Source organism: Oxyura jamaicensis, chromosome 2 (assembly GCF_011077185.1).
Source record: "Oxyura jamaicensis isolate SHBP4307 breed ruddy duck chromosome 2, BPBGC_Ojam_1.0, whole genome shotgun sequence".
Classification (NCBI taxonomy): domain Eukaryota; kingdom Metazoa; phylum Chordata; class Aves; order Anseriformes; family Anatidae; genus Oxyura; species Oxyura jamaicensis.
In genome coordinates, this window is record NC_048894.1 from 138,259,952 (window position 1) to 138,283,072 (window position 23,121).

Consider the following 23,121-nt stretch of genomic DNA (forward strand, 5'->3'; position numbering starts at 1 on the left):
CAATTGTGGAGAAAGCATAATGATATGCTTTGCCTTCATGAATAAACTTGATCACTCTGTGTATTTTGTAGGTGAATTTGAAGTTAAAACAATATTCCTTTCCATGGATGGGTACAAAGCGCTGTCACTGACTAACATGATGCAAAACTTGGGCATTAGAAGTACCCCACAATATTTTGAACATATTAATTAATTATTTAGGTTTTATGAGATTTGAACTGCATCCAAATAACATTTTATCTTCAGTCATTCTGCTCCTCTTTCAGTATTTGTCTCCACTCTGATAGCCAGCCCCTGGCGTGGTAAAGCGAAACCAATGTCAATCTCAAAATTTCAGTCTCAGTTTCAGAGTTAGTTTCTTCTTGCCAGACCTCCTCTTTTAATCATTTCATACCTCTACATACAGGTCTGGCGGTGTAGATCACCATTTTATGGCTATTCCAGTTTACAGGTACAAACCAAAGCTACTTTTATTGACTGACTAAATCTGGAACAGCATAAAAAGGAAATTAATATCATCTCCGGGCGGAGGAAGCGATAGAAATTTATGGGAAGGGAGCCAGAGAAAATGCGGTGTTTAATTATTGAAAAGAAGTACCTTGGGTCCAAAAAAGTCAGAAATCCTTCAGTGTATTAGTTAATGAAATAATTAGACACAACAAGGGATTAAGCTACACCTACTTAGGAGGACGAGTGAGGAGTTTGGTACCATCTCTAATGCCTGCATGCAGAGGCTCTGTAAGAAGCTCCTGAGTGGTACTGATGCCAGTTCACAGCCCAGACCACCGACAGCAGGCATGCTGAGCTCCTACCTGTTGTAGCAGGTTGTAAGGGGTTGTAGCATCGCCATGCTCTTTTAACTTCTGGAAAAGAGGGGGAGCTTTTCATCTCTCACCGTTACCTTTGCAGAACTGTCATCCGAGAAGCAAAACTGGACAATTCTTTCTCTCCTAACCTTGGTTTTGTGGGTCTCCCACTCACATAAACCACAAATAGTTTCAGTGCTAATGCAACAGTCAGGGCACATGCAGCAGCACTGTGACTGCAGCGTGGTTTTTTGAGACTTCAGTTCCTTCTGTCTCTCCTTCCTCCTCTCTTTTTTTCCCTACCCTCCTCTGCTCTTCTTTTCTGCAGAGTAACAGGACAACAAGCGAGTTGTCTGAAAATGTTTCTTAGGTTGCTTGATTAAAAAAATATTTTTATTTAATTATTTATTTTTAAGCTAGCCTTCTTTCTCTAGCGGTAGAATCTGTACTGAGTAGCAAAAACCCTCATGGGCCTGTTACCAATAGTAGATCCAATTTGGTATCCTTCCCTCAGAGAAAGCCAATCTGTTTGGGAAGAGAGAAACGAAAGAGGAAAATGCCCTAACTGTGGCAGCACTAGCCTACCTTAATGCACAGTCTAAAACTGCTGCTTTTATTTCCAAACATTATAGAGTGCTTTAATTAAACACATACTATTTTGCTTTTGCTATTGATTACTTGATTTTTTTTCCTCAATTATGTGTATTTGTTACATTTCAGTGCAACTAGTACTTATCATTTGACTTTCCTCACTCTTAGAAGAATGAGCTTAGAGAAGTCTTGATAATCACTGCTGATATTGGTATCTTTGAAATGGAGTATGTGGAGTATGGCCTTCCACTGCAGCGTCACACTTCTGTATGTCACAGCCGTATCTTTAACTGTGCCAAAAGACCATTCATAATCTAAATTTATAAACAGACCTCAGCTGTATCAGAATATCGAACACTTTTATTAAACACTAGCATCAGCTAACATTTATGGAATTAAGTGCAGTTTTGGTTTTAGCTAAATTGACCCTGAGAGAAAGTAATATCAGAAAAAAAAATGAGGGTAGTCGTATTTTTATTTTTAATTAGCGAGGCCAGTACCTTTCTGGGTTGAGCAGAGCTTCTCGAATTGCTGTTTTGTTGACCTTGCAGAAACATGAATGTTAGAGCTCACTGTGTGTACATAGTCCTTAGTTGTGCTGTGCTTTTTCCTTTGGAGTCTTAATTTCTCTTGCAGTGTAAATAACAGATTTTGTTTGAATTCCATATTTAAAAAATTGGTGTGTAAAGGTGAATAAGAGGCGTCTGCGGAGTGCAGCTGGGTGAATGGGCTAACATTTAATAATGGACTCTGCAAACTCAAGTTTGCAGTCTCTGGCAGCAAAGTGGTCCTGGAACCTACAGGAGGCGATTCAGTGAATGGTCTTTTGTGTTCCTGCTTTCACCATGGCTATGTGGGCTGCAAATAAAAAATGAGAATGAGTAAGTAGTACTGGCACTAATTCCTTGACTCTTCCTTTGTGCCTCTGGAAGACACAAATAATAAAGCAATCAGTTCTGTAATGCAATGTTAAAGATAAATGACAACCAAACGGCAAGATTAATAGTTCTAGTAAATGTAAACCTATTTTATTCAGTCACATTCAAGGAAAAAAATAAATGAAAAGTGAATGTAACATAATGCGACCAGGATGGCCATGTTTTCATTATTAAATATTATGCTATTAAAAGGTACTGTTTTGTTTTCTGCCTTGTCCTTGGCATAATTATTTTGTTTCTCTTTCCTCCCCTTCTTCAGGCCAAATCTGTGTTTGTCTCTTTGTCCACTCTGGAGTGTCTTTTTTGTTACTATTAGCTAATTTTCTTTCTTTTGTGCACCATCATCTATTTTTCACGGATCTGAGTTCTTGACCAAACTCTGGCTAGACATTAGAAGTGTTTTCAAAAATACACTCATGGTATTTCCTTCACTTAAAGACAAACTTTTTCATCTCTAATCCATTTGTTTTTCATTCCCCTTGCTCTAGATCACCTCCCTCTTGATTGCCAACAATGCTTCAACCGTTCATAAGTCTCCTTCCAGGTTTGTAGTAATGTGAGTACTTCTCTCCCAGGCTCTGAGAAGTCTTAATTTTGTGCCTTTGAGTGAGAACAGGCCCCTCTGTGTTGTCTTCTAACCAGAAGGAGCTATTCCTGTTTAAAGGAATAAACCAGCAAACTAGTGCAGTACGGTATCATTTCACGTTAAGACGAAAACACAGATTATCTGAGGTCAGTAACCTTTAACTCTAAAGTGAAGTTACAAAATCCAAGGTAATATCTGGGTATGATACACAGCGGGTTGGGTATGTGCAACCTAATACTTGCAACTTGCTCTGACATCTCTGCACTCTGCAGCTTTGTGCCCTGCAGCCGTACCCTGGCGTTTCGGAAAGTGACATGGGGAAGTGCCCGTTTCTGAGCACTGGGCTCCTGGGAGACGGACTGGGGACCTCGGGAAGTGTATCATGTTCAGAGAATAACAGAAGGTTTAAGTTGCTCCAGATAGTTCTCCCAATTTCTGGTTCAGTGTTTTCTCATACTACATGCTTGAATGGGTCCCTAGATGTAGTATACCTGCCAAATAAGTTTTTATTACGCAGTTTGCAATAAGATAAACCATGAACTTTGTGCAGAAATCCATTCTCTTTGGCAGAAGGAAAACGGCAAGGCCAACAGTCCTTATGGTAATGTCTTGACGGAAAGCATTGCATTTTAGCTGCAGGTTGTTTTATTCTGTAATGACTTTCTGAAAATCTTTGTCTGCACTTTAAATGATAGACTTCTGTGATGCTCAGTAAAACAAACAGAGAACTACTACTGTGGCAGAGGAGATTAAGCTGGAAAGCATCTGATTTTCTTTGTAGTGCCAAATAAAGTCCAAAGCCTCAGAGGGTCATCGGATTCTAACTTACAAATCAGTGCACAAAACCTATTTTTCTTCCAGAGGTAGATTAATTTTAATTAAACCTTGTTGACTCTGACATCAGGTCCTGGGCTGACAAAGATGGGCCTTCCTCAGTTGGATCTTTATGCTCCAGTTAGAACTGTGAGGAACACTCTAAGCTAGAAGAGGAATCACAGTTAATTTAACAATCTCACCTCTTTAATTTTAACAAGTCAACAACTCAACAGTTAGTTCATCCATTTCACCTCCTCATGATGCCGAGATAATTGGATTTTCTTTCTGAAATGGATGTGTAATGATTCATCTTCCTGTAACATTCCTTAGCAGGAAATAGGATGAAAAAGATCTCTTGAAACAAAACCAATTTAACGTGAGTTTTAGAGTTCCTAAAAACAATACGTATTTTGGGTGCTTCCACCCAAACAATACGTATTTTGGGTGCTGTAGCTTAAGTAAATATGATGATTGGAGAATTTATTTTCATTTAGAAAATATGTATGCAGATCTGAAGCAAGAAGCTGGATCTTTGAATAAAGGAAAGTTGAAAGAAAAATAATACAATTATTTTTCAATTACTCAGCAGGTTGGTTCTTTTTTTTTGTTGTTTGTTTTTTTTTTTTGATGCAGAGATTCTTCCCTAAATGAGAACATCAATTGTAGATACTCAGAATCAGAGTGAGAAGGAAGAGAGGCAAAATATGCTGGTTAAAGAATGGGTAAAAGGAAAAGTGTTTGCTAGATGAGCCTCTTAAAACAAACTCTGGGGTTTTGGATATTAAGGCCAGTATTAGCAGTGTCTCAACTTTTTCTTCTCAAAAAAGTTGTTTTGGATACTTTGCAGTGGTGACTGACGCACTGGCATATATTCATTCTTAGGTACTTCTTACTCCTCCTTCAAATACTTATGACCATTTAAGAGTGAAAAACCTGTGTCACATTTATAGTTATTCACAGAAGCTGTTTGTTATTTTCAGAGTTAATCTTGGTGAAGCTGAGTAAACCAAGAGATTTCCCTCAAGACAAGCATTTCAGATTTCATGCTCTTTGTGATGTACGGGTTCTTCTCTTGGAAGCTTTTCTTCCTCTATGAAAATGAAATTTACTTGGAAATTTATACCGTGGTGATCACCAAGTATCATGAAGCCTAACATTTATGAAAACAATCAATTACAAAATTAGTTTACACCCGTCCCCAAAGCTTTTAACGCAATGGCCAGCACTGCCATTACTCCAGTAACATAAAAACCCAGCATTAAACTGAAGTCTCTCCAAATTAAAATATTTACGCTATTCCTTAATGCTTATAAAATTTGGGCTGTATGACACTGCCAAAGGAAATGAATTCCAGAGGTGTGTCCTCATTAGGAAAATATTCTTCTGGTATTCCAGCCAGCTGAAAATAGGAGCAACCCAGGACAGCATAAGTCTTATAATGACACGAAAGAAAGAAAAATTAGTCTCTTTGAACTGGTTCCCAAGATATGGAAGGCTCCAACTTTTATCCAGTGTATTGAATTACAGCAGAAATTAATGACCAATCCAGTGCGTACATGTGTTCTCTTAGCTCCTGTTTCATAAAACAAGAAGGCTAATCTTTGTCATTTGTAGAACGACCTATTTTCTAGTATGCGCATATTTGTTTCCATCACAGATCACCTGGACACTTTGACACACAATACAAGTTTGGAGGCCTTTAAGGGTCCAAATCAGTCATCGGAAAGTAGAAGTACTGCAATAAATTCTGTAAGATATTGTCCAGATGACTAAAGGGAATTTATAAAATTAAACTCCAAATCACATGAAATGAGAGCCAAAACATATACATATACAAATCCTACATAATGTAGGATTTAATTTTTGCTGTCTGCTTTGTGCTAATCATGTCCTCCTGTAAATCACTCTAATTTGGAGTAGAAGGGATATAAGTAGTATCTGTCTGTGAGCACTGTGGAAATTAGCTCTCACCTTGAATCACTCATCCTGATATGAAAAGAAAAACATCTGAAAATTCCTAGTGCATGCATTTTGGCTTCTGTTTTTAGTATTTTACATTCCTAATCACGCATGATACTTTTTAGCAGTATTTTAGATCACTTTTGTTTTTTCTGAGTGGTGAAAAATTCTGACTTCGTATGAAAATAACAAACGGATTTTTTTTTGGAGCAGATGAAGATATCAATGTATAGGCATTGTTTCAAATATCAATCACATCCCTGTTCTAGGCCAGCACCTCTTGCCTACTGAGACACATCTCATTGGTGAACCATCCAGAACTGCAAATGAGGCATAAAGCAGGATTCATGTACTGTAATGAGGTGCAAAGAAATAGCAATTGATTGTGAGTCAGGTGAAGGTTAAATTGGTTGAAATACACTACTCGAAACCATGCATTCTGCAAGGTGCGGCATCTACTGCATATATTGCCTGCTGTATGAATACGTTTTACATTTATTCCTCTGCTTATTCAACCAGAGTATCACAGCCTACTGTTTCCTGCCAGGTAAGGCAGCTATTCCTTTAGTCAAGAAAATGAAGTCTCAGACTAACTCTGATTACCTGATTCTTCCGTCCTCATAATACTCGTTCAATACTTTTAAAATTTAGAAATACTTGCCCGGAGAGATTGTGGATGCCCCATCCCTGGAGGTGCTCAAGGCCAGGCTGGATGGGGCTTTGGGCAACCTGGTCTGGTGGGAGGTGTCCCTGCCCATGGCAGGGGGCTGGAACTGGGTGGGCTTTAAGGTCCCTTCCAATCCAAACTGTTCTGTGATTTTATGATTCTCTATTTTATACCATGCATTTGAATAAGCACAAATGCTAAAAGCTTAACATGTATATCTATTTCAGTGAGCTGTCAGACACTGAATAAAGTGGGGAACTGATTATAGGTTCATTCTATGCGCCAGAATTTACAGGCATTTTCTATGGAGAAAAGCAGATGTATTCCTCCTATAGGAAGCCTTCCAGTCCTGCAGACAGGAAATAAAATTGGCAGTATGTATGAATTATTTTGGTACAAGCTAGAATCATTAAGGTTGAAAAAGTTGTTTCTACATTTATTAGACGAATAGGTAGGTTTCCTTTTTTGATTTGCCAAATGCAATTTCTGCCCCAGCAGAAAGATAGATAGAGTTAATTATTCCCTGAGTCAGAGCAACGAATTAAAAAACATGCATCCCTACATTTCAGGGCATATATATATAAATATATATATATATTATATGGGAGATCTATGATCAATATGAATTTTGCTGGAAAACTGGCAGATCTATGAAAAGCATGGATTATATACTGGGGCAGTGAGCTGGGTAGGAAAAAAGGAGAGTACGCGCACACCTGCATTTCTTTTCTGACATTGTGTCAGATCACAGCCAAGGCAGGAATTGATCAGGTTCAGCAACAGAAATGCAGCCATAGAAATGTGGTAGGTTATATTCATACCTCCTAAATAAGGTACTCAGACAAGTGTAAGAGCACTTTATTAAACCTATTTTTGGGGCACTGAAACAATTTTTAGTAACACGAAATTTTACATACCCCTCTTTCTGTCAATTGATTATTTAGGAAGAAAAAGATGGCTGGGCTTCTAAACTAGGCACCTTAGGAATACATATTTAAGTGGAATAAATCAGAGTGTTTAAGTGTCTGAGTGAATAAAATGAGGCCCTGGGGCTTTGTTGTGGACCTGAGATAGGCAACAACATACTAAAACCTTAGTTTTCTGGATTGTTTCTATGAGCATGCCACACAGTTTAAAATATTATTATTAAGATACTAAAATACAAAGTAATATTGAAATTGCATCTTGTGACTTAAAAATATGAAGTAGTATAGTGTTGAGTTTGAGGTTGTTGTTGGAAAGCAGGGGTAAAATCTATTTTACTTAGAATCAATATGATTTTATGAAAATTTGAAAAATTTGAAAATATGAAAATTTCAAATATTAGAACAGCATGATTCAAATGCCCATTCAAACCCATCCTGAAACTCAAACACTTCTTTTTTGATTATCTAACAAAAGTGTACATCATATGTTACAATCTGAATATTATTGGAGTATATATGCAATTGTATATTCTATTTATACTTATATATACACACAACTTTGGTGACTAACGTGTAGTATTGGTTCGTATTCACCTAGGGACTGTTCATGGTGAGTTTGCTAGAATTCTGAGCATGGGATAAATTACTGTAGTAAGAAAAAGAAGAAAGAACTAATAATTTATTTTTAAAAAATGCCTTATGTCATGAACATCTACAACTTTTATTATTATGATTGATAGCTGTCATTCCTGAGTTCTACACCCCTTTGAGAAAGCTTTTTGGTTGAACTCACTAGATTTCCAATAGAACCTTTTGAATTTATGCCGTTCAGGGTGTGAGGAAAACTGCTGATTGCAAACTCTTTCCCTCTGCCTTGTGTTTCCAATTGGCTTGAAAAGCTAAAATGCTCGAGAGTTCACTCTGGCATGAGGATTTTATCATTCACAAGTTGCATGTTTTGCTCTTTCTCCAGTGTAAATTAGAAATTACTTGATATCGTGGAGCTACAGCAATAGGCCTAGATAAGAAGAGAATGAGGCTTATTATGCTGCATTTTTCTCTATTTTGGGATGTGCTCCAGCAATAGAAGCATTTTGTTACCATGCAAGTTGCATATACTGTTGTGATCTTCAGAAGGGAGAGAAGGACAGAGATATGAGAAAAAATTAAAAATAAACATTTCGTGGAATTATTTTCAACTATCCTTTGTCTTGTCATATTTAAATAATATTTCCCATATTGTCTTTCAATTAATGATTTAAAGAGAATTCCATGGAGAAGTTTTTGAAACCATAATCTGTACTGAAGAAATTCACCAGCAAATGAAAATTGTGTTAAAAATAACTACAAAATAATTATAATGGAAAGTGTGCCTTAATCTGAGGTTATTAATTAATTTCAAGAAGTAGACCTGCTGTGGTAGAGTCCAAGGAAATGATTTTAATGATCATTTTCATATTTCCCTTGTCCAGTTTGTTTGTTTATTGCGCTCGTCTTGAAATGCGCAATTTGTGTGGTTGGTGCCAGTTCTGGATGTGTCCACACTGGGCCTAACAGCAGGATTTCCCAACTGAACATATGGCACATTTCCTAATATCTGCATAAGGAGCAAAATCAGGCGTATCATTGTGTTATCTGAGTTTCCAGAAATGTAGATTGTTTAACACTGAAACTATTTGTAATAAACAAGTCATTTAAACATGCAGGTTTCACAAGCCTTCATTTTTTCCTTTCATAGATTTTAAGTAAGCCCCGGTTGGTCAAAATAAGGTAAAATCTCAGCTTCCTGTTTGCAAAGCATATTCTTTCCAAACTGCAATAAATTTGTAGGTAAAATCTCATGTTAAACTCGCCATCTTTTGGGAAGTTTTGAAGCCACACTGATTGGTGGATCATGACTAATTGCGTCTTTTACTTAGACCACGGTGAGAAGTAGGGAGGTGAGACAGAACTTCAGCATGTAAATTAGGGGCAGTTGGCACTTTTCTGCTTAGGAAGTGCAAGGCTGATACAGACTTTCCTGTCAAGACCTGGCCATTTGGGCTGATATGGTCTACACTCACTGATTTTATTGGGCATCTAGGTGCTCTGGCCAGCAATGGGTCCCTTTTGGAGCAGCTGTAGCTGGCTCTGACCTGACACGGGGCAGCTGCTGGGCTCTGCTCGCAAAGGCCACCCCTGCATCCCCCTGCTACCAAGGCCTTGCCCCATAAACCCAAAGCAGGGTGCTCCCGCTGGCACCTCAGTGTGCCCAGCCCCAGAGACCCCCTAGAGGCAGAGTGGTGAAGGCCCCGTGGGCCTTGATCCAGATGTTACTAGTGATTTCACCGCCATTCGGCTGCTAAGCTACACAGGGAATGGTAGCTCAAAAGACTTGGGAACAGCAAAGTTCTAGCACCATCAACACATAAAGTAAGAGAAGGGATTTGTGTTCACACATCTTGCCCGGAGCAGCCACGTATTTCTTACTTGTGGCCTGAAATCAGATCACTTAAACTTCATTTTCTGATGTATTTAATGAAGTACTTACACAGTTTGTGGTGATTAGCTATTTTGTAACACTAATTTTAAGGATAAATTATTATTATTACTTTGTTATTTAATGTTACTGCTGGTGGAACAGGAAACAAACTGTGGTGAGTCAAACTCAAACTGTGGTGTGTGCATAGGATACTTTTAGCAGCAAGTCCAATGGAAACTGAGAAATAAGGGGGTTAAATATAACAGAGATAGATGGTTCCACAAGCACCAGAATCCAGATAGCTTATAAAGGTATCTCACATATTTCCTTTGTGATATAGTAGAGGTTAACAATAGCTTAAGCACCATTTCCTATTTCATGACTCTTCTGTCCAACTTACCATGAAAAATATGTAGCTATTCACTGTCCAATTTCTCCTGCCAAAGTGAGTGGGTATTGGCTCTGTAATACCTGCCTTTACTCCACAAACACTGACTTCAGTCTTTCTCCTCCTCTGATGTTAATGATTTTCACTCAGATTGTTAGAATTTAGCTATTTTAATATTTATGCCCCTTTTCCCAATTTGGCTGAAATTAACCGGTGTCTTCAATCGTGGCAATGGATAGTAATGTGGACAGAAAAAGCAGACAAACTACCCAGATTTCAAAGTCTCATATCCATAGGTTTAAAACTTGTAACTTAAACTAAAAGGAGAATATAGATTGCTATTAAAAGGAGAAATGGGAGGAAGATGAAGAACTGTTTTTGGAAAGAAGGTCATTGAAAAGAATTACATGAATATTGATAGAATGCCTTGGAAATGAAAGTAAGGAAATAAGGAAATGCAGAAGATACTGAGATGAAAATGCAGACAGGAAAAACCCAAAAGTTTTGATGGTTGTATATTTAGGTGAACATACATTTATTTACATTACTGTACTTTGTTAGTGGATATTTTCTGTGGCAAGGTGTGATCTCTTAGTTGGAATTTCAGTATCTCCCATCTTAGATCTTTGACCTGACTAAAAGAGAATAAAATCAGTATCACTTTTCCATTCTCAATGAATGTTTAACTCAGTGAATTAAACAGTTCTTTCAATATTTAATAGTTTTATGGGAAACAGAACTGCCTCAGTGATGATAAATTCCCATTGGGTTAACCGAGAGGGTGTTCATATGGACTTTTGGGGAATATTTGAGGTAGGCAGAAGAGAAACTTGGGACTTAGTTTTCCATGTTCCCAGACACCATTCTAACTACCAGACTTCCTTTAATAAAAAGAAACGTGCGTTGTGACTGTCTGCTCAGATGCCAGCTCAAGGAGTGGATTCATTATTGCGATTCTTGAGCAGAGACTGATGCTTCCCTGCAGCCTGGATTTAGGTACTTTTGTATTTTGGGACTGGGGCTTTATTTGCTTTCCTCTCTTTACTATTTCCAATCTTAGATATTCAGAATACTGGCTTCTATGACTTCTGTGCTCATGTGTTTAAGTTTATGGTTGTAGATTTTGCCATAGTACTTGCAAAATGTCTCATGTGAAGCTGAATGTTTGCACATTGATGTGATGAAATACAAATGACTGTGTGCTTTACCCCAGAAGAAGGTCTGGTTACATTCCATTTACAGTAGCTAAGTCAAATGCTCATCTTACTTCTGAATTAAATTTAAGTTAGTCCTTTAAAATCATGCCCCATCTTGGAGCATCAGTTTGCTAATTTGACCCCAAATTAGTAGTTTTATAAACAGTTATAAAACTAGCCAACGTGCAAGGTCACTCTTGTTATCTTACCTGTCTGAAAAGTATTTGTTCAGGTGCTTTTTCCAGTCATAATGAGAATACTTAAAATAATCCAAAAATTTTTACCTTAAGTATTCAGATAAATGTTTGTTAAGGGCAGATAGGAGAGTAATGTAATAGACGTGTGACAGGGATTTATGTACTATTACTTACCCAGTTTTATTACTGTCTAGATGAAAAAAATAGAGGTTTGACTTTCTGTAAAATAAACAACCTACTCCAGCTCCCAAACTCCAACTGGCTGATCTCCACTATTTTATTTGATTCCATCAAACTACTTTCATGCAATATCCAGTAAATAAGAATGGATTTTATTGCAGATTGTATTTAATAGTATCTTTTATCACAGAATGATAATAAATTCCTTATGAAGTCTAGTTTTAATGAGGTTGAACATCTTCACCTTGCTTAAGCTACAACTTTCTATGCAATGATGTTCTGTGTGGCTATAATAAAGAAGCGATGCCTGTAAGTAGTGTTTGAGATAACATATTTGTACATATTGTCAACTTGCTTTGTACAATAGATTTACCTTATGAGCTTTCTGAATTCTGGGGTCAAGAGGAAATTTAATCTTACATTTGAAATATAAATATATAAGTTGAAATATATCCATACTCACTTGAGACCCTTCTGAAAGAACTTTTCTTCCAAACTGTTTGTAGCTGGAGGGTGTTTATTAAGATTCGTTTTGGCTAGAGAAGTAGGTATCTGTATGGATCGCAGCGTGGCCTGGCTTAGTGGATACAATGATCCTATCCCAGGTTTGCCTTTTTGTTTCGAAATGGGCCATTTCAGCCATGTCAAAATAGTCACTTACAGTATCTGGTACTTGTTATTCCTATTCCATGTAATATCTTTAAAGCATTTCATCTTCCTGGTATGAAATCATTTGTAAAAGTTGTATAGAAATGATATTATTACTATTTAACAACAATTAGCAGGAATGTGTATGTGCAAGTATAAACACAAAATATAATAATCAAAATCAGAGTTACTTAAGTCAGGCCCTCAGATATTAGGAAATGGCAGAATCACAAATGCTTGTGTTTAGTTTACCTTATACGTGTTGAAGTACTGAATAAGGACTGTTTGAAAAAGGAAGCTTTTGTATATAGGACCTCTTCTTCTTTCAGTATATATATTGGAAGGTGACAAGTGAGTGACAAGTGACGAGGAGACCTCAAGTATACGGCAGTTAAATATCAAATTGGGTAAAAGTAATTGGTGCCTTTTCCAGAACTCTTACATGAGGCTTTTAACAAGGGAATGCTGAGGATATTCTTTCTTAAACGGAGACTAAATCACTCTGCCCTTCACCACAGGAAACTTTTCTAATACAAAAAATGCTGAAACATTTAAAAAAAACCCACTAGCAGGCTTGCAATAAGTCAACTAGTACCTGTACTGTTTTGTTCTCCAACAGTATTAGTGTGCAGGAAATAAATTGCACTTGTGGTTCCGCAGACTTCTTTTGATTGTCAGCTCTATTCTGGTTCTGCAAGGATGTGTGCTTCAGTGGGCACAACCCACTCTGCTCATTCTCCTTTATTCTGTCCCCTCCGACCTGCTCTTGTTATGCCTCTTGCTTCCGTCATTCTTTTCAGCCCAAACAATTACGTTTTGGTAAAGGTGTAAGTAAGGAATGAGAAGGTTTAGTAAGAAGCCTACCTTACAAAGTGATTATAATAATACAGGCCACCTAGTGAATATGGGAAGGAATTGTCCCTTTGCCAAAGGGGTCTCTGTGAGAGCAAAAGAAAGAAATTCTGTTTATTTTTCTGTCCCATATTTATTCTTTGAAATAAAAATTAATACTTTTCCAGTCAACAGTAACTTACATCTTAATTAAAAATTACAGATGTCCAAAAAATGTGTGTTGCTCAAAAACCTCGCATCATTATAAACGAGTTTTCTTCTAATTGCATCTATGGAGTATATGCCTTTAAAAAGTCTCTCTTTACTTTTGTCTTCTCATGAAACAATATCCTTACATGGGTATTTGCAGAGTGCTATTGATTCCTTACTCCAGAAGAAAATCAAAAAAAGAGAAATTTTAAATATATATCCTATTTCTTAGTAGGTTTAGAACAATTTTGCAAAAGAAGAATGCATCTCATAACTTCCATATCTGAAAAATCACTGAAAAACTTAAATATCTGAAAATGAAGACGTAGGTGAAAGTCAAATATTCAGACCTTGGTTGCAGCTACAAGAACATTTTGGCTTTGATAACTATCCATAAGTTACACAACAAAATGTTGATCTAGTTGAAATATATGATAAAATATTGGTCTTGTAGCTACTCCATGGTCAGAATTGTCTCCATATTGTTATATGAGTGCATATGAGGCTAATAATTACTCGAATAACTGGAATCATTTGTAACAACATGGTTCTGTTTCTTGCAGTAGTATTTTCCATATACTGTCTTTCAGATGGAATTAAGTGAAGGTAAAATTTCCTGTATTACAAACATGAATTGCCAAGTAATGTGGACAAGCTGGTTACCTAGTGTAAAGTTTTCATTTTGTTACAGCAAGATAGCCATAAGTCCTCATTAGTCCCTACTCCAGGACCTCGGCAGTTCCCAACTTTGCCATACATGTAGCCTAGTATTTTTAACCACAAAATACAAATGTTTCCATAATGCACAGTATGCTGTAGGAATAAATGTAGTAGATACTAAAAATTAAGTAGATTAAAAAAAATAAATAGATATTAAAAATTATTTTGTGTAATGCTTTGTAAGTTTCCATGTGAAAACAGGAATATTTGGGAATAGCTTCATTAGTTGGTATTTTCTCTGTTCCTCTTTTGACAAGTTTAACTTAGGTGTGGGTTGGAAGTCTTTGAGATCCTTTTTAGGGAGGCCTATAGTTGAATTTGTTCCTGTTTTCTTTCTTTCTTTTTTTTTTTTTTCCTTAAAAATTTCAGTTGTAGCTGCCGTCCTTCTGGCCAAAGAAGCATAGATGGGTACTCCATTCAGAGCACATCAAAACAACACTTTAATTAGCTGGAAGGTTGCTTATTCCCCATATCTTCTGGGATTAAAATCGCTTTCAGTGGAAGAGCTTTAATAATGGCCCTCATTTTATGTTGGTTTATTTAGAGATTTTGTAATTAGTGCTAAGATGGTAAAAGCTGCGCATAGTAAATAAGATATTCTAAGGCAAATCTTTTTAATTGTTGTTTTTCAATTTGATGGTAGAATATATTCTGTAATGTTATGTAACCTTATCCTCTAATCTGGCACAAGTATTGAAAGAAAAAAGGAAAACATGCTTTGAGCCAGGGGTACTTGTTTTCTGTACATTCAGTAGTATTCACCGTGCATATTCTGCTGCAGGATTTTGCTGTGGTCCTCTGTTAAAAGTCTGCTTCTGCTTCTTGCTCTTTGACTTCTTATTCTGTACGTGCACCGGCTCCTAAGACAGGGGCTTTGCCGGGAAGTGGGCAGGTATGGAGCACCTGAAGATGTGACTGATTTGGCTCCGTTCTAGCATGGTTGATTCTGTGCAGTGAACTTTTAAAAGGTGCTAAGGGCTTCTAATTTTGAAATGTAATACGTACATACATACATTATATATAGATATAGAATGCAACAATTCCTTTTGGTGATTTTTCAAGTTTTCAATGCTAAATCATTGCCTCGATGCTGCATGTGCAGTACCTATCAGAGCAGTAGCGTATAAGATGCATACTGCCTGCTTCAGCCATGAATTGGTCCTACATTTAAATGTTTGCAATGAAAAACCTGTTATCTCATGTGAGGTACGGTATAGCCTTCCCGATGAGACAAAAGGTCTATCATTACAGTCTCAGCTACATGTTATTTATTATGTGAAAATGTTTTTTGAGTGGTCTGTCCGTCCTGTTCAGCTGCCTTTACATTAAAAAAAACCCGACTTACATACACGGCCACTGGTGTTAGTCATTTTTACAGGGGAGGGAAGGAGGAGGGGAAGATGCAGAAATCCTCCTCCTCTTAGACAGTAGTAACAGTGTGAGGATGCCTTGTCCTCATTTTTATTACTTCTGAGATTTTATTGCTGGCAGCCAGATGTGCTGAAACTCCTGACGACAGCATCTATTCACTGCGTGTTTTTAATAGGCTTAGAGAAATATGAGTAGAGTACATGAAAGCAGCTCAGCTTCACACTTCAGCTGGGAATGCCCAAAAAGCTTACTGCTGTTTAGAATTCTTGCTACAGTCAGGAGAAAGCCGCACGGGTACTAAATCTTCTACGACTGAATTAGAAGAATAATGACTGTACAATTAACTATCAGCCCCTGCTCATTTAGGCACAGTTTTTACAGAGACCAGGAGAAATATGGAACTTGATTGGCATGTTTGCATTTGATGGTGTGTGCAAAATAGATGACTTTTAAGACAGGTGGTGAAGAAAAATAGAAGGGAAGGAAAGAGAAAATGCAATTTGAGACACTGCGCCAGGTCTGCAATTCTGTTTTATCTCATTTTCATGGGGTTTTCTCTTCCCCTCCAAATATTTTACAAAATGATCTTTTTGGACAGACGCTGAACAATACTAGGTAAGTAGAAATGAAGCATGTTTCCCTTACCATTTCTATGCTTGTGCTGATAGCAATCTATTTGCATGTTTTTCAGTGCGATGCCTTTCTAATTACACTCCTAAACATTAACATTTTTATGGTAGCAGTGACTCTCTTCTGTTGGTGCTTTTATGTAAGGATTTGAATGAGAAGTCAGTCTGCAGAAATAAAGCCAGCACAGATAGAATAAAATATTAAAGATGGATATGTATCTTCCAAATACATTAGCTGCCATTAGAAGCTCGCATTATTAGCTATAATCCTTAAAGCATATTAAATAATCATAAACAAATTTGTCTGGGAAAATGATTTCTGTGTGGATGTGGCAGTGAAAGGATTAAATGCTCAGAGATGTGCCTGTTTAACCATATATAATTTGCTGGAGGATGTAAATGAGGAGCCCTGCATACCATTTGCAACACAGGCAGACAGCAGTTCCTTATTTTTAGAAGACTTTGATGCTGTGTGCGATGCTTTTCACTAATGGCTTTAACTAGCCAAATTACAGCTGATCAGGGGATGCTTTGCAGTAGGTCGGTCAGCTCTGTAGGCTATCCTGTTATGTACAGCTATTGTTTTGTGGAAATCAGAGACGATGGGGAGAAGTTGTTGTTTATTTGTGGGAGATGGTTATTAAATTGGCTGCTGAGTTTTATTTCTGAGAGGAAACTGAATTTGTAAGAACTCATTTTTGTTGCATTCAGTAAAGATAATGCCGTAATACTGATGTTTAGAACTTTTTCAAACTGCTATTAAATATTAACAGAAAAAAATGATTAAGAAATGTATCTAAAAGCCTGTGGGTGCAGATCGGGGAGAAGAGGAATCCTGTAGTTTTTTTATAAAGATAGTGCACCGATGGAAACATTCTGGAAAAAGCGTGGAAGTAATATTGCAGAGACTGTATCCAGCGTTTTAATCTTCTCTGTATCTGTGGGAGAAATCCCTTTTAAATGGGATATCCTTGCTTCAATGCAATGATATTTGTATTTAATACTTCAGAAAACTGTTATTTCCCAGAGCGTTGTTCTAAGGATTCTCTCCCTTACTCCTGATGTTTCTTTTATAAATATTTTAATATTTCTTTAATGTTACAGCTTTCGAGTTCTCGTATCGTGGCTGTGAATTTCTATTTAGGCATGCAGAACTGGGGAGGCAGCTTTAGTAATCACGATCAGTTTAGTGAATCAAGATTCTTTTAGATATAAATGAAATCTGTAGTCTGTGGGATTTTCCTTACCTCCCTTTAGTGTGCTGTGAGAGCTTTGAAGCTCACCAAAATGGAGCAATAATTCGTGTATTATCAACAGTGATTGTAAAACAGTGCATATTTCCAAGTGCATCGTTCCAGGCCTGCAGCAACCAACAAAGCCCTTAGCAACTGTTCCAGTCATCTACAAACCGATTCCTGGTTCCCTGTATCTGTTTTTGCAGATCAAAGTGCCTGCTTTTTGCAGATCAAGGTGCATGCTTCTTCTTAATTTTGTACAGATACGCCTGCGTACTGCTTTTAGGTGTGTATTTTGTTGTAAGTCTCATGCAAAAGCTGCAAATGATAGAAGTTTCCAATCAAAAGGCAGCAGAGAAATATTTGATTGCATTTGTTGTGCCTGAGATTTATATTTATTCTAGAAGAACGGCAAAGAAGAAAGGATTACTGGAAACCCAGCCTCCCACCCCGTATGGGCTGTCAGGTTCAGGATGAGAATATTTCTACATTTGTAAGAAGCTGTTTAATGTTTTTCTGGGTACCAATGCAAAGCATTGTGCATTTTTTTAACAATATGCAGCAGTAACCATGGTAGACAAGTCATGCTTTCTGTGTTATTTAAACTTTTTTATTAGTTGAAAGTTATTTAAACTTACAGAGTAAAGAGATTCTGTCTAAATTCAGATCAGGTATTTTAAATTTAGTCATCATAAAAGGGCTTTGAAGAAGTCACATACTGAGTAGTCACTAAAAGTCTTGCCTACATTTATTTTGGAGGGTACTCCTTTTTATTGTCTTACTCATTGAAAATTATATTTTAATTTTTCTGATTCTATCAATGTAGTATATATTTTAGGTAGATTTTTCACTGAGTTTTGCATTATTAAAGTAACATACTTGCTAAAACCTGGTTGTGCATCAAAACTGTAGCAAGGAAAACTAAAATACCTACAGCACGTAAAAGATTGTGCTTTACCGAGGTATAACATGGTCTGTCTCTTCGAGCTTTGAAGTTAAAATTCAGACTATGAAGAGATGCATTTTGTGCTTTTTCAGTTTTATTTTCAGTCTCTTTTTATATCTAAAAAGTAGAAGTCAGAGTCCAGAAAGATAACAGCTGACGTTAAGCACAAAGTGATTAACTGCTGGTATACAAAGCAATAATGTGGAGAAAACAGGCTTACCCATACTAATAGCACAGCAGGTAATAAAATACTAAAAAAGTCATAGGGAAATAGGTAGTATGCATATAACCATAACTGAAAATACATTCCTGTTAATTTTCACATGATCTGCATTAAGAGTTCTTCCGAAGTTTAGGTATGCTGTGATTTTGTTTTTGGAAAGCCAGTTATTGTGTCCTTGGCATTCTGGTATTATAGCAAATATTAGCAGGAATATATATTAAACTGCTTTTGTGTCATTTTACATAGAAACCTTACATGAGTTGGCTTTTCATTGCATGCTTTTTGTGTTACAGTAGCTGGTGTGAGAGGACCCAAATGACACAACTCCTCATGAGTTAGATTGATTTTACCATTGAAATGGCGTTAGCTAGCCTCTGCTAACAGCTTCAGCCGGAGGAACATTGCAGTTCGGTTTTTAGTAAGATGCTGTTGTGGGTGTAAAAGGGCGAGCTTTACGGGATCTTCCTCCTGGTCCTGCACGTCTCCTGTCCCACATTACCAGCTCTGGCCAGCTGAAGCAGTACGTGCTAGGAGTTCACTTCAAAATCGTGTTCCACGTACCCTGTGCATGCAGTGCTATTTCCCCTGCAATAGGTTGCTTTTGTTGGCAAATTATTAGAATTACCTAAAGATAAGAAGCCAGTAGAATTGTTTTGTATTCTGGGCATTTGGTAAACAACTAGTGTGGGGAGTAAAGTCTTCATGTGTCTGGGAAAGGAAAGGCTAGGGAAAGAAATCGGGAGAGTTTTCTCTTGATTCTGAAAGCATACCAAGTGCTTACATTACATCCAAATTGCACAGCAGCATCTAAAGGAGCTCCAGATTTTTGAACTCTAATTTCTTTCTGATGACGTTAACTGTCATCCACATGAGTAAGGACAATTAGATAAAGTTTCTGAATGTCTTTAAAAGCCTTTAATTATCAGATATGTTGGATATTCTGATCGTCATTCTTCATTTAGAGTTCAGGGAACAAATACTGTGCTGTCAGATGCTTTATTTGTAGCAGCACACTTTGAGAAGTCACAGTTGCTTTGGGCAATATTCAGATTAACACATCACTGCATTATGGCGAGTATCTTTTGTGGCTAAAATTGATACAAATGGCACAGAGGAGTATCAGTCTAATTTTACCATTGCAGTATGTATTAGCAGGGTTTTTCTGAGAATGGAAAGCAGGGGATTTACCTAAACCTAGTTTGTCCCCACAGCATGTTAATTTTATTTATTTATTTATTTATTTATTTTTTGTTACAGCTTTGTGAAGGTGAGTTTGTTGTATAGGTTGGCCACACAGGGGCATAAGATAACTTATATTCTGCCCCAAGTACCAAGGTTGTTCTCACCACAAATTCTATGTACAGCAGAGGCTCTGGAATGGTCCATGTTTAGACATTAGACACACCTAGTTTAAAAAAGTAGACTATATTTTATTTCATTAAATTTAAACCCATTATTTTTAGAGAGTCTTAAGCATTTACACTTTTTGAACTCCTTAGTAAGCATCTTTTATATAAGTTTGCTGATTTTCAAAAGGTTACTAAAATAACTAATATATTATCCCATTTATGAAACCAGATATTTACACAGAAAATAACATCTTAGTGGAAAAATATTATTTATTTTCATTATTTAATTTTCTGTTTTATTTCTTGAATATACCTATGAGCTATTTACTAATGCTCCATTTTATAGTTAAGCCATCACATGATGTCAAGAATTACTGGCACAGACATTGGTTATTCATCATGGTGCAATTAATGATTACTTTGACATTGAAGGAAAAAGATCATTTTCTGTTCCCTGTTGGGAAATGATTTTGTGGAGATACTTCTGCAGAACAGATTTTTTAATTTTCCTGACTCTGTATAGGTTCAACAAAGCATGGGGTTTGCAATAATTTTACGGGTATGTTGCTTTTACACGTATTTCTAGTCCAAGAGTCAAGGATAAAAACACAGCAATGACATTAGAACTGAGTCTGTTGTCCATATTCTGACATACGGTACCGAGTAATAACTGAAACTGCCTCCCTCCCATTCAGAACGGAGCTTGTCCATAGCTGCCTTTAACAATGTTGTTTGTTGGGATTTTCACTTCCCTACTAGATACATACAAACCCATCTTAAACCATTTCCTGAATTTTTCAGCTGATGTGCTTCATCAGTTGAAAAGCCATGTGATGCTAGAAAAAAATCCAGAACATTTATTTGTATTCCTCCTCTAGATACTTTTTTCCTTGATGAGTCAAAGGCATAGTAAAGCTATTTTTCCCCAGTTCTTAACTGTGTGTTAAATCAGGCACGATCAGGATTCCAAAACTAAGCTAACACCAGCCCTACATCTCTGCATTACTTCAGAGAGGTTAGCCATGTCATGTGACCATCTATCTTTTTTCACCTAAAATTGGAGTCGTGAACCATTTTGAGGTGAATGCCTATGAATATATATAAACTTCTATAAACACAAGGGGAAAAGAGGTTGTATATAAGACAAAGACAACAGGTTGTATATAAAAGGCAGAGAGAAACTCTTACAGCTTTATTTCCTAGTATCCCATGGAAAGCAGCTGTCAGAATAAGGAGAACTTTTTAACTTCCTCTTCTTCCTGTAACTCGTTTAAAAATTTCAAGCTTCTGGATTACAAAAAAGCCCACTACCACAACAACCCAATGAAGTGGAGCAGACAGCAGAGGTGAGGGAACTCAGTGATGAAATTAGTGACCACATTTGGACTTTTTGCGCCTTTGCCCTGCGTCCTCACAGAGCACACCACGTCCTCTTTGAGTTGTGAACAAGTATATTGAACACCATCCATCCTTTGGCCCTTGATTTGCTACTCTGGGAGAATGTGGGGCAAGCAGCACAAGTATATTAGTTTCCTCCTCATTTTTCTGTTTCCCATGCAAGAAGAAACTGAACATGCCCTGAAGCTATTTCTTTTTGGGAAGAAGTTCTGTATTGCATCTTGGCAGCTGTTGATTCTTTTTTTTTTTTTTTTTTTTTTTTTTGGCTGGTTTTTTAAATCCCTTTTTCTGGGGAAAAAACCCGTCAGAGAGAGAAAAGTAAGAGAGAGATTTCCTTAGAGAACCATCTCCCTTCCTATCTCTTCCAGCTCTGGAGAGAGCTACCTTCTGTTACTTCCACCTCAGTTGCTGCAGATTTAATAAAGTGACATATGCTTCCTCTGTGAGACTCACAGAGCTGGGGATATTTGCAGCCGTAACAGGTTTCTCTCTATTCTCTTTGTGCATCAGCTACTGTTACATGAGGATGCTAATAATATCCTACCTGGCACGTGGTTGCAACTTCCCACCAGGAAGGAAAAAGAGGAGAGGTCAAATGTGGACAATTGACCACAATCCAGTTGGTATGTTAAATTTTTGAATTTAAATCACCCTAAACTTAGAACCAATTAAACATGCCTTAAAACTTGATAAATATATATATATATATATGTATATATATATTAACCAGCATGAGAGCAGTAGAAATCTAAGCTATATTTGAGTTATTGAGTACAACATTTTTGATCAGAACATATGAGAAGAATCCCTTTCTGTTCTTGACTAACTCAGATAATTCCTGTAATTCCTAACACCATCCTCATGAGATGTGGGTATTACCGTCTTTTTCCAGAAGAAAAGAGAGATGCCATGATATTAAAAAATGACTAGTGATTTTGTCTGCACGACTTGAAACATTTTAAGAGATCTGTTTAAAGAGCCCAGTGGTTTATGAAAAGTGCATGTTCCAACAGACATCTAGAAATCAAAATTTAGCCATGGACCTTTATGGGATCCAGAGAAGGGCTACGAAGCTGGTGAGGGGCCTGGAGAACAAGTCTTACGAGGAGCGGCTGAGGGAGCTGGGCTTGTTCAGCCTGGAGAAAAGGAGGCTCAGGGGTGACCTTATCGCTCTCTACAGGTACCTGAAGGGAGGCTGTAGCGAGGTGGGGGTTGGTCTGTTCTCCCACGTGCCTGGTGACAGGACGAGGGGGAATGGGCTTAAGTTGCGCCAGGGGAGTTTTAGGTTGGATGTTAGGAAGAACTTCTTTACCGAAAGGGTTGTTAGACATTGGAACGGGCTGCCCAGGGAAGTGGTGGAGTCACCATCCCTGGAGGTCTTTAAAAGACGTTTAGATGTAGAGCTTAGGGATATGGTTTAGTGGGGACTGTTAGTGTTAGGTCAGAGGTTGGACTTGATGATCCTGAGGTCTCTTCCAACCTAGAAATTCTGTGATTCTGTGATTCTGTGATTTGGTGGTAGACTGAGCTGTGGTGACTGCCACTAACTAGCCCCAGCTAGCCATCTTACCCTTCTTTGGGTGTTGTCACTGTAGAAGTGCCCTGGGTGGTTTGTGAGTCCGTTCCACAGCGCCTTGTGTTCCTTGGGCGTTCTGGTATGAGGCAAAGGCAATGTGCCAGACCATATGCTGTAGCTGCTCAGATGCATATTCATAAACATTTCCACTTTCCCACCTGTATGGCCAAAAATCCCTGGTAAGAGTCTACACCAGGCCTCCATTGCTCAATACTAAGTGTGTCAGAAGAGCATTCATTGAGGCCCTCGCCTTTTGTTTTCACTCCTTTCTTTA

General features: G+C 37.5%; 1 protein-coding gene across 22 annotated transcripts in view; it reads left to right on the top strand.

The window, feature by feature from the left end:
- The window catches only part of RIMS2 (regulating synaptic membrane exocytosis 2), a 457,720-nt gene that overhangs the window by 123,151 nt on the left and 311,448 nt on the right, over positions 1-23,121 (top strand). For 7 of the 22 annotated variants that reach the window (XM_035316500.1, XM_035316496.1, XM_035316495.1 and 4 more), the window contains exon 1: positions 15,985-16,106. The exons of the other annotated variants lie outside the window; for them this stretch is intronic. In XM_035316500.1, the coding sequence (XP_035172391.1) occupies positions 15,985-16,106 (122 nt within the window). Of the gene's footprint in view, positions 1-15,984; positions 16,107-23,121 lie in introns of those variants that run through there. 22 annotated transcript variants of the gene reach the window in all.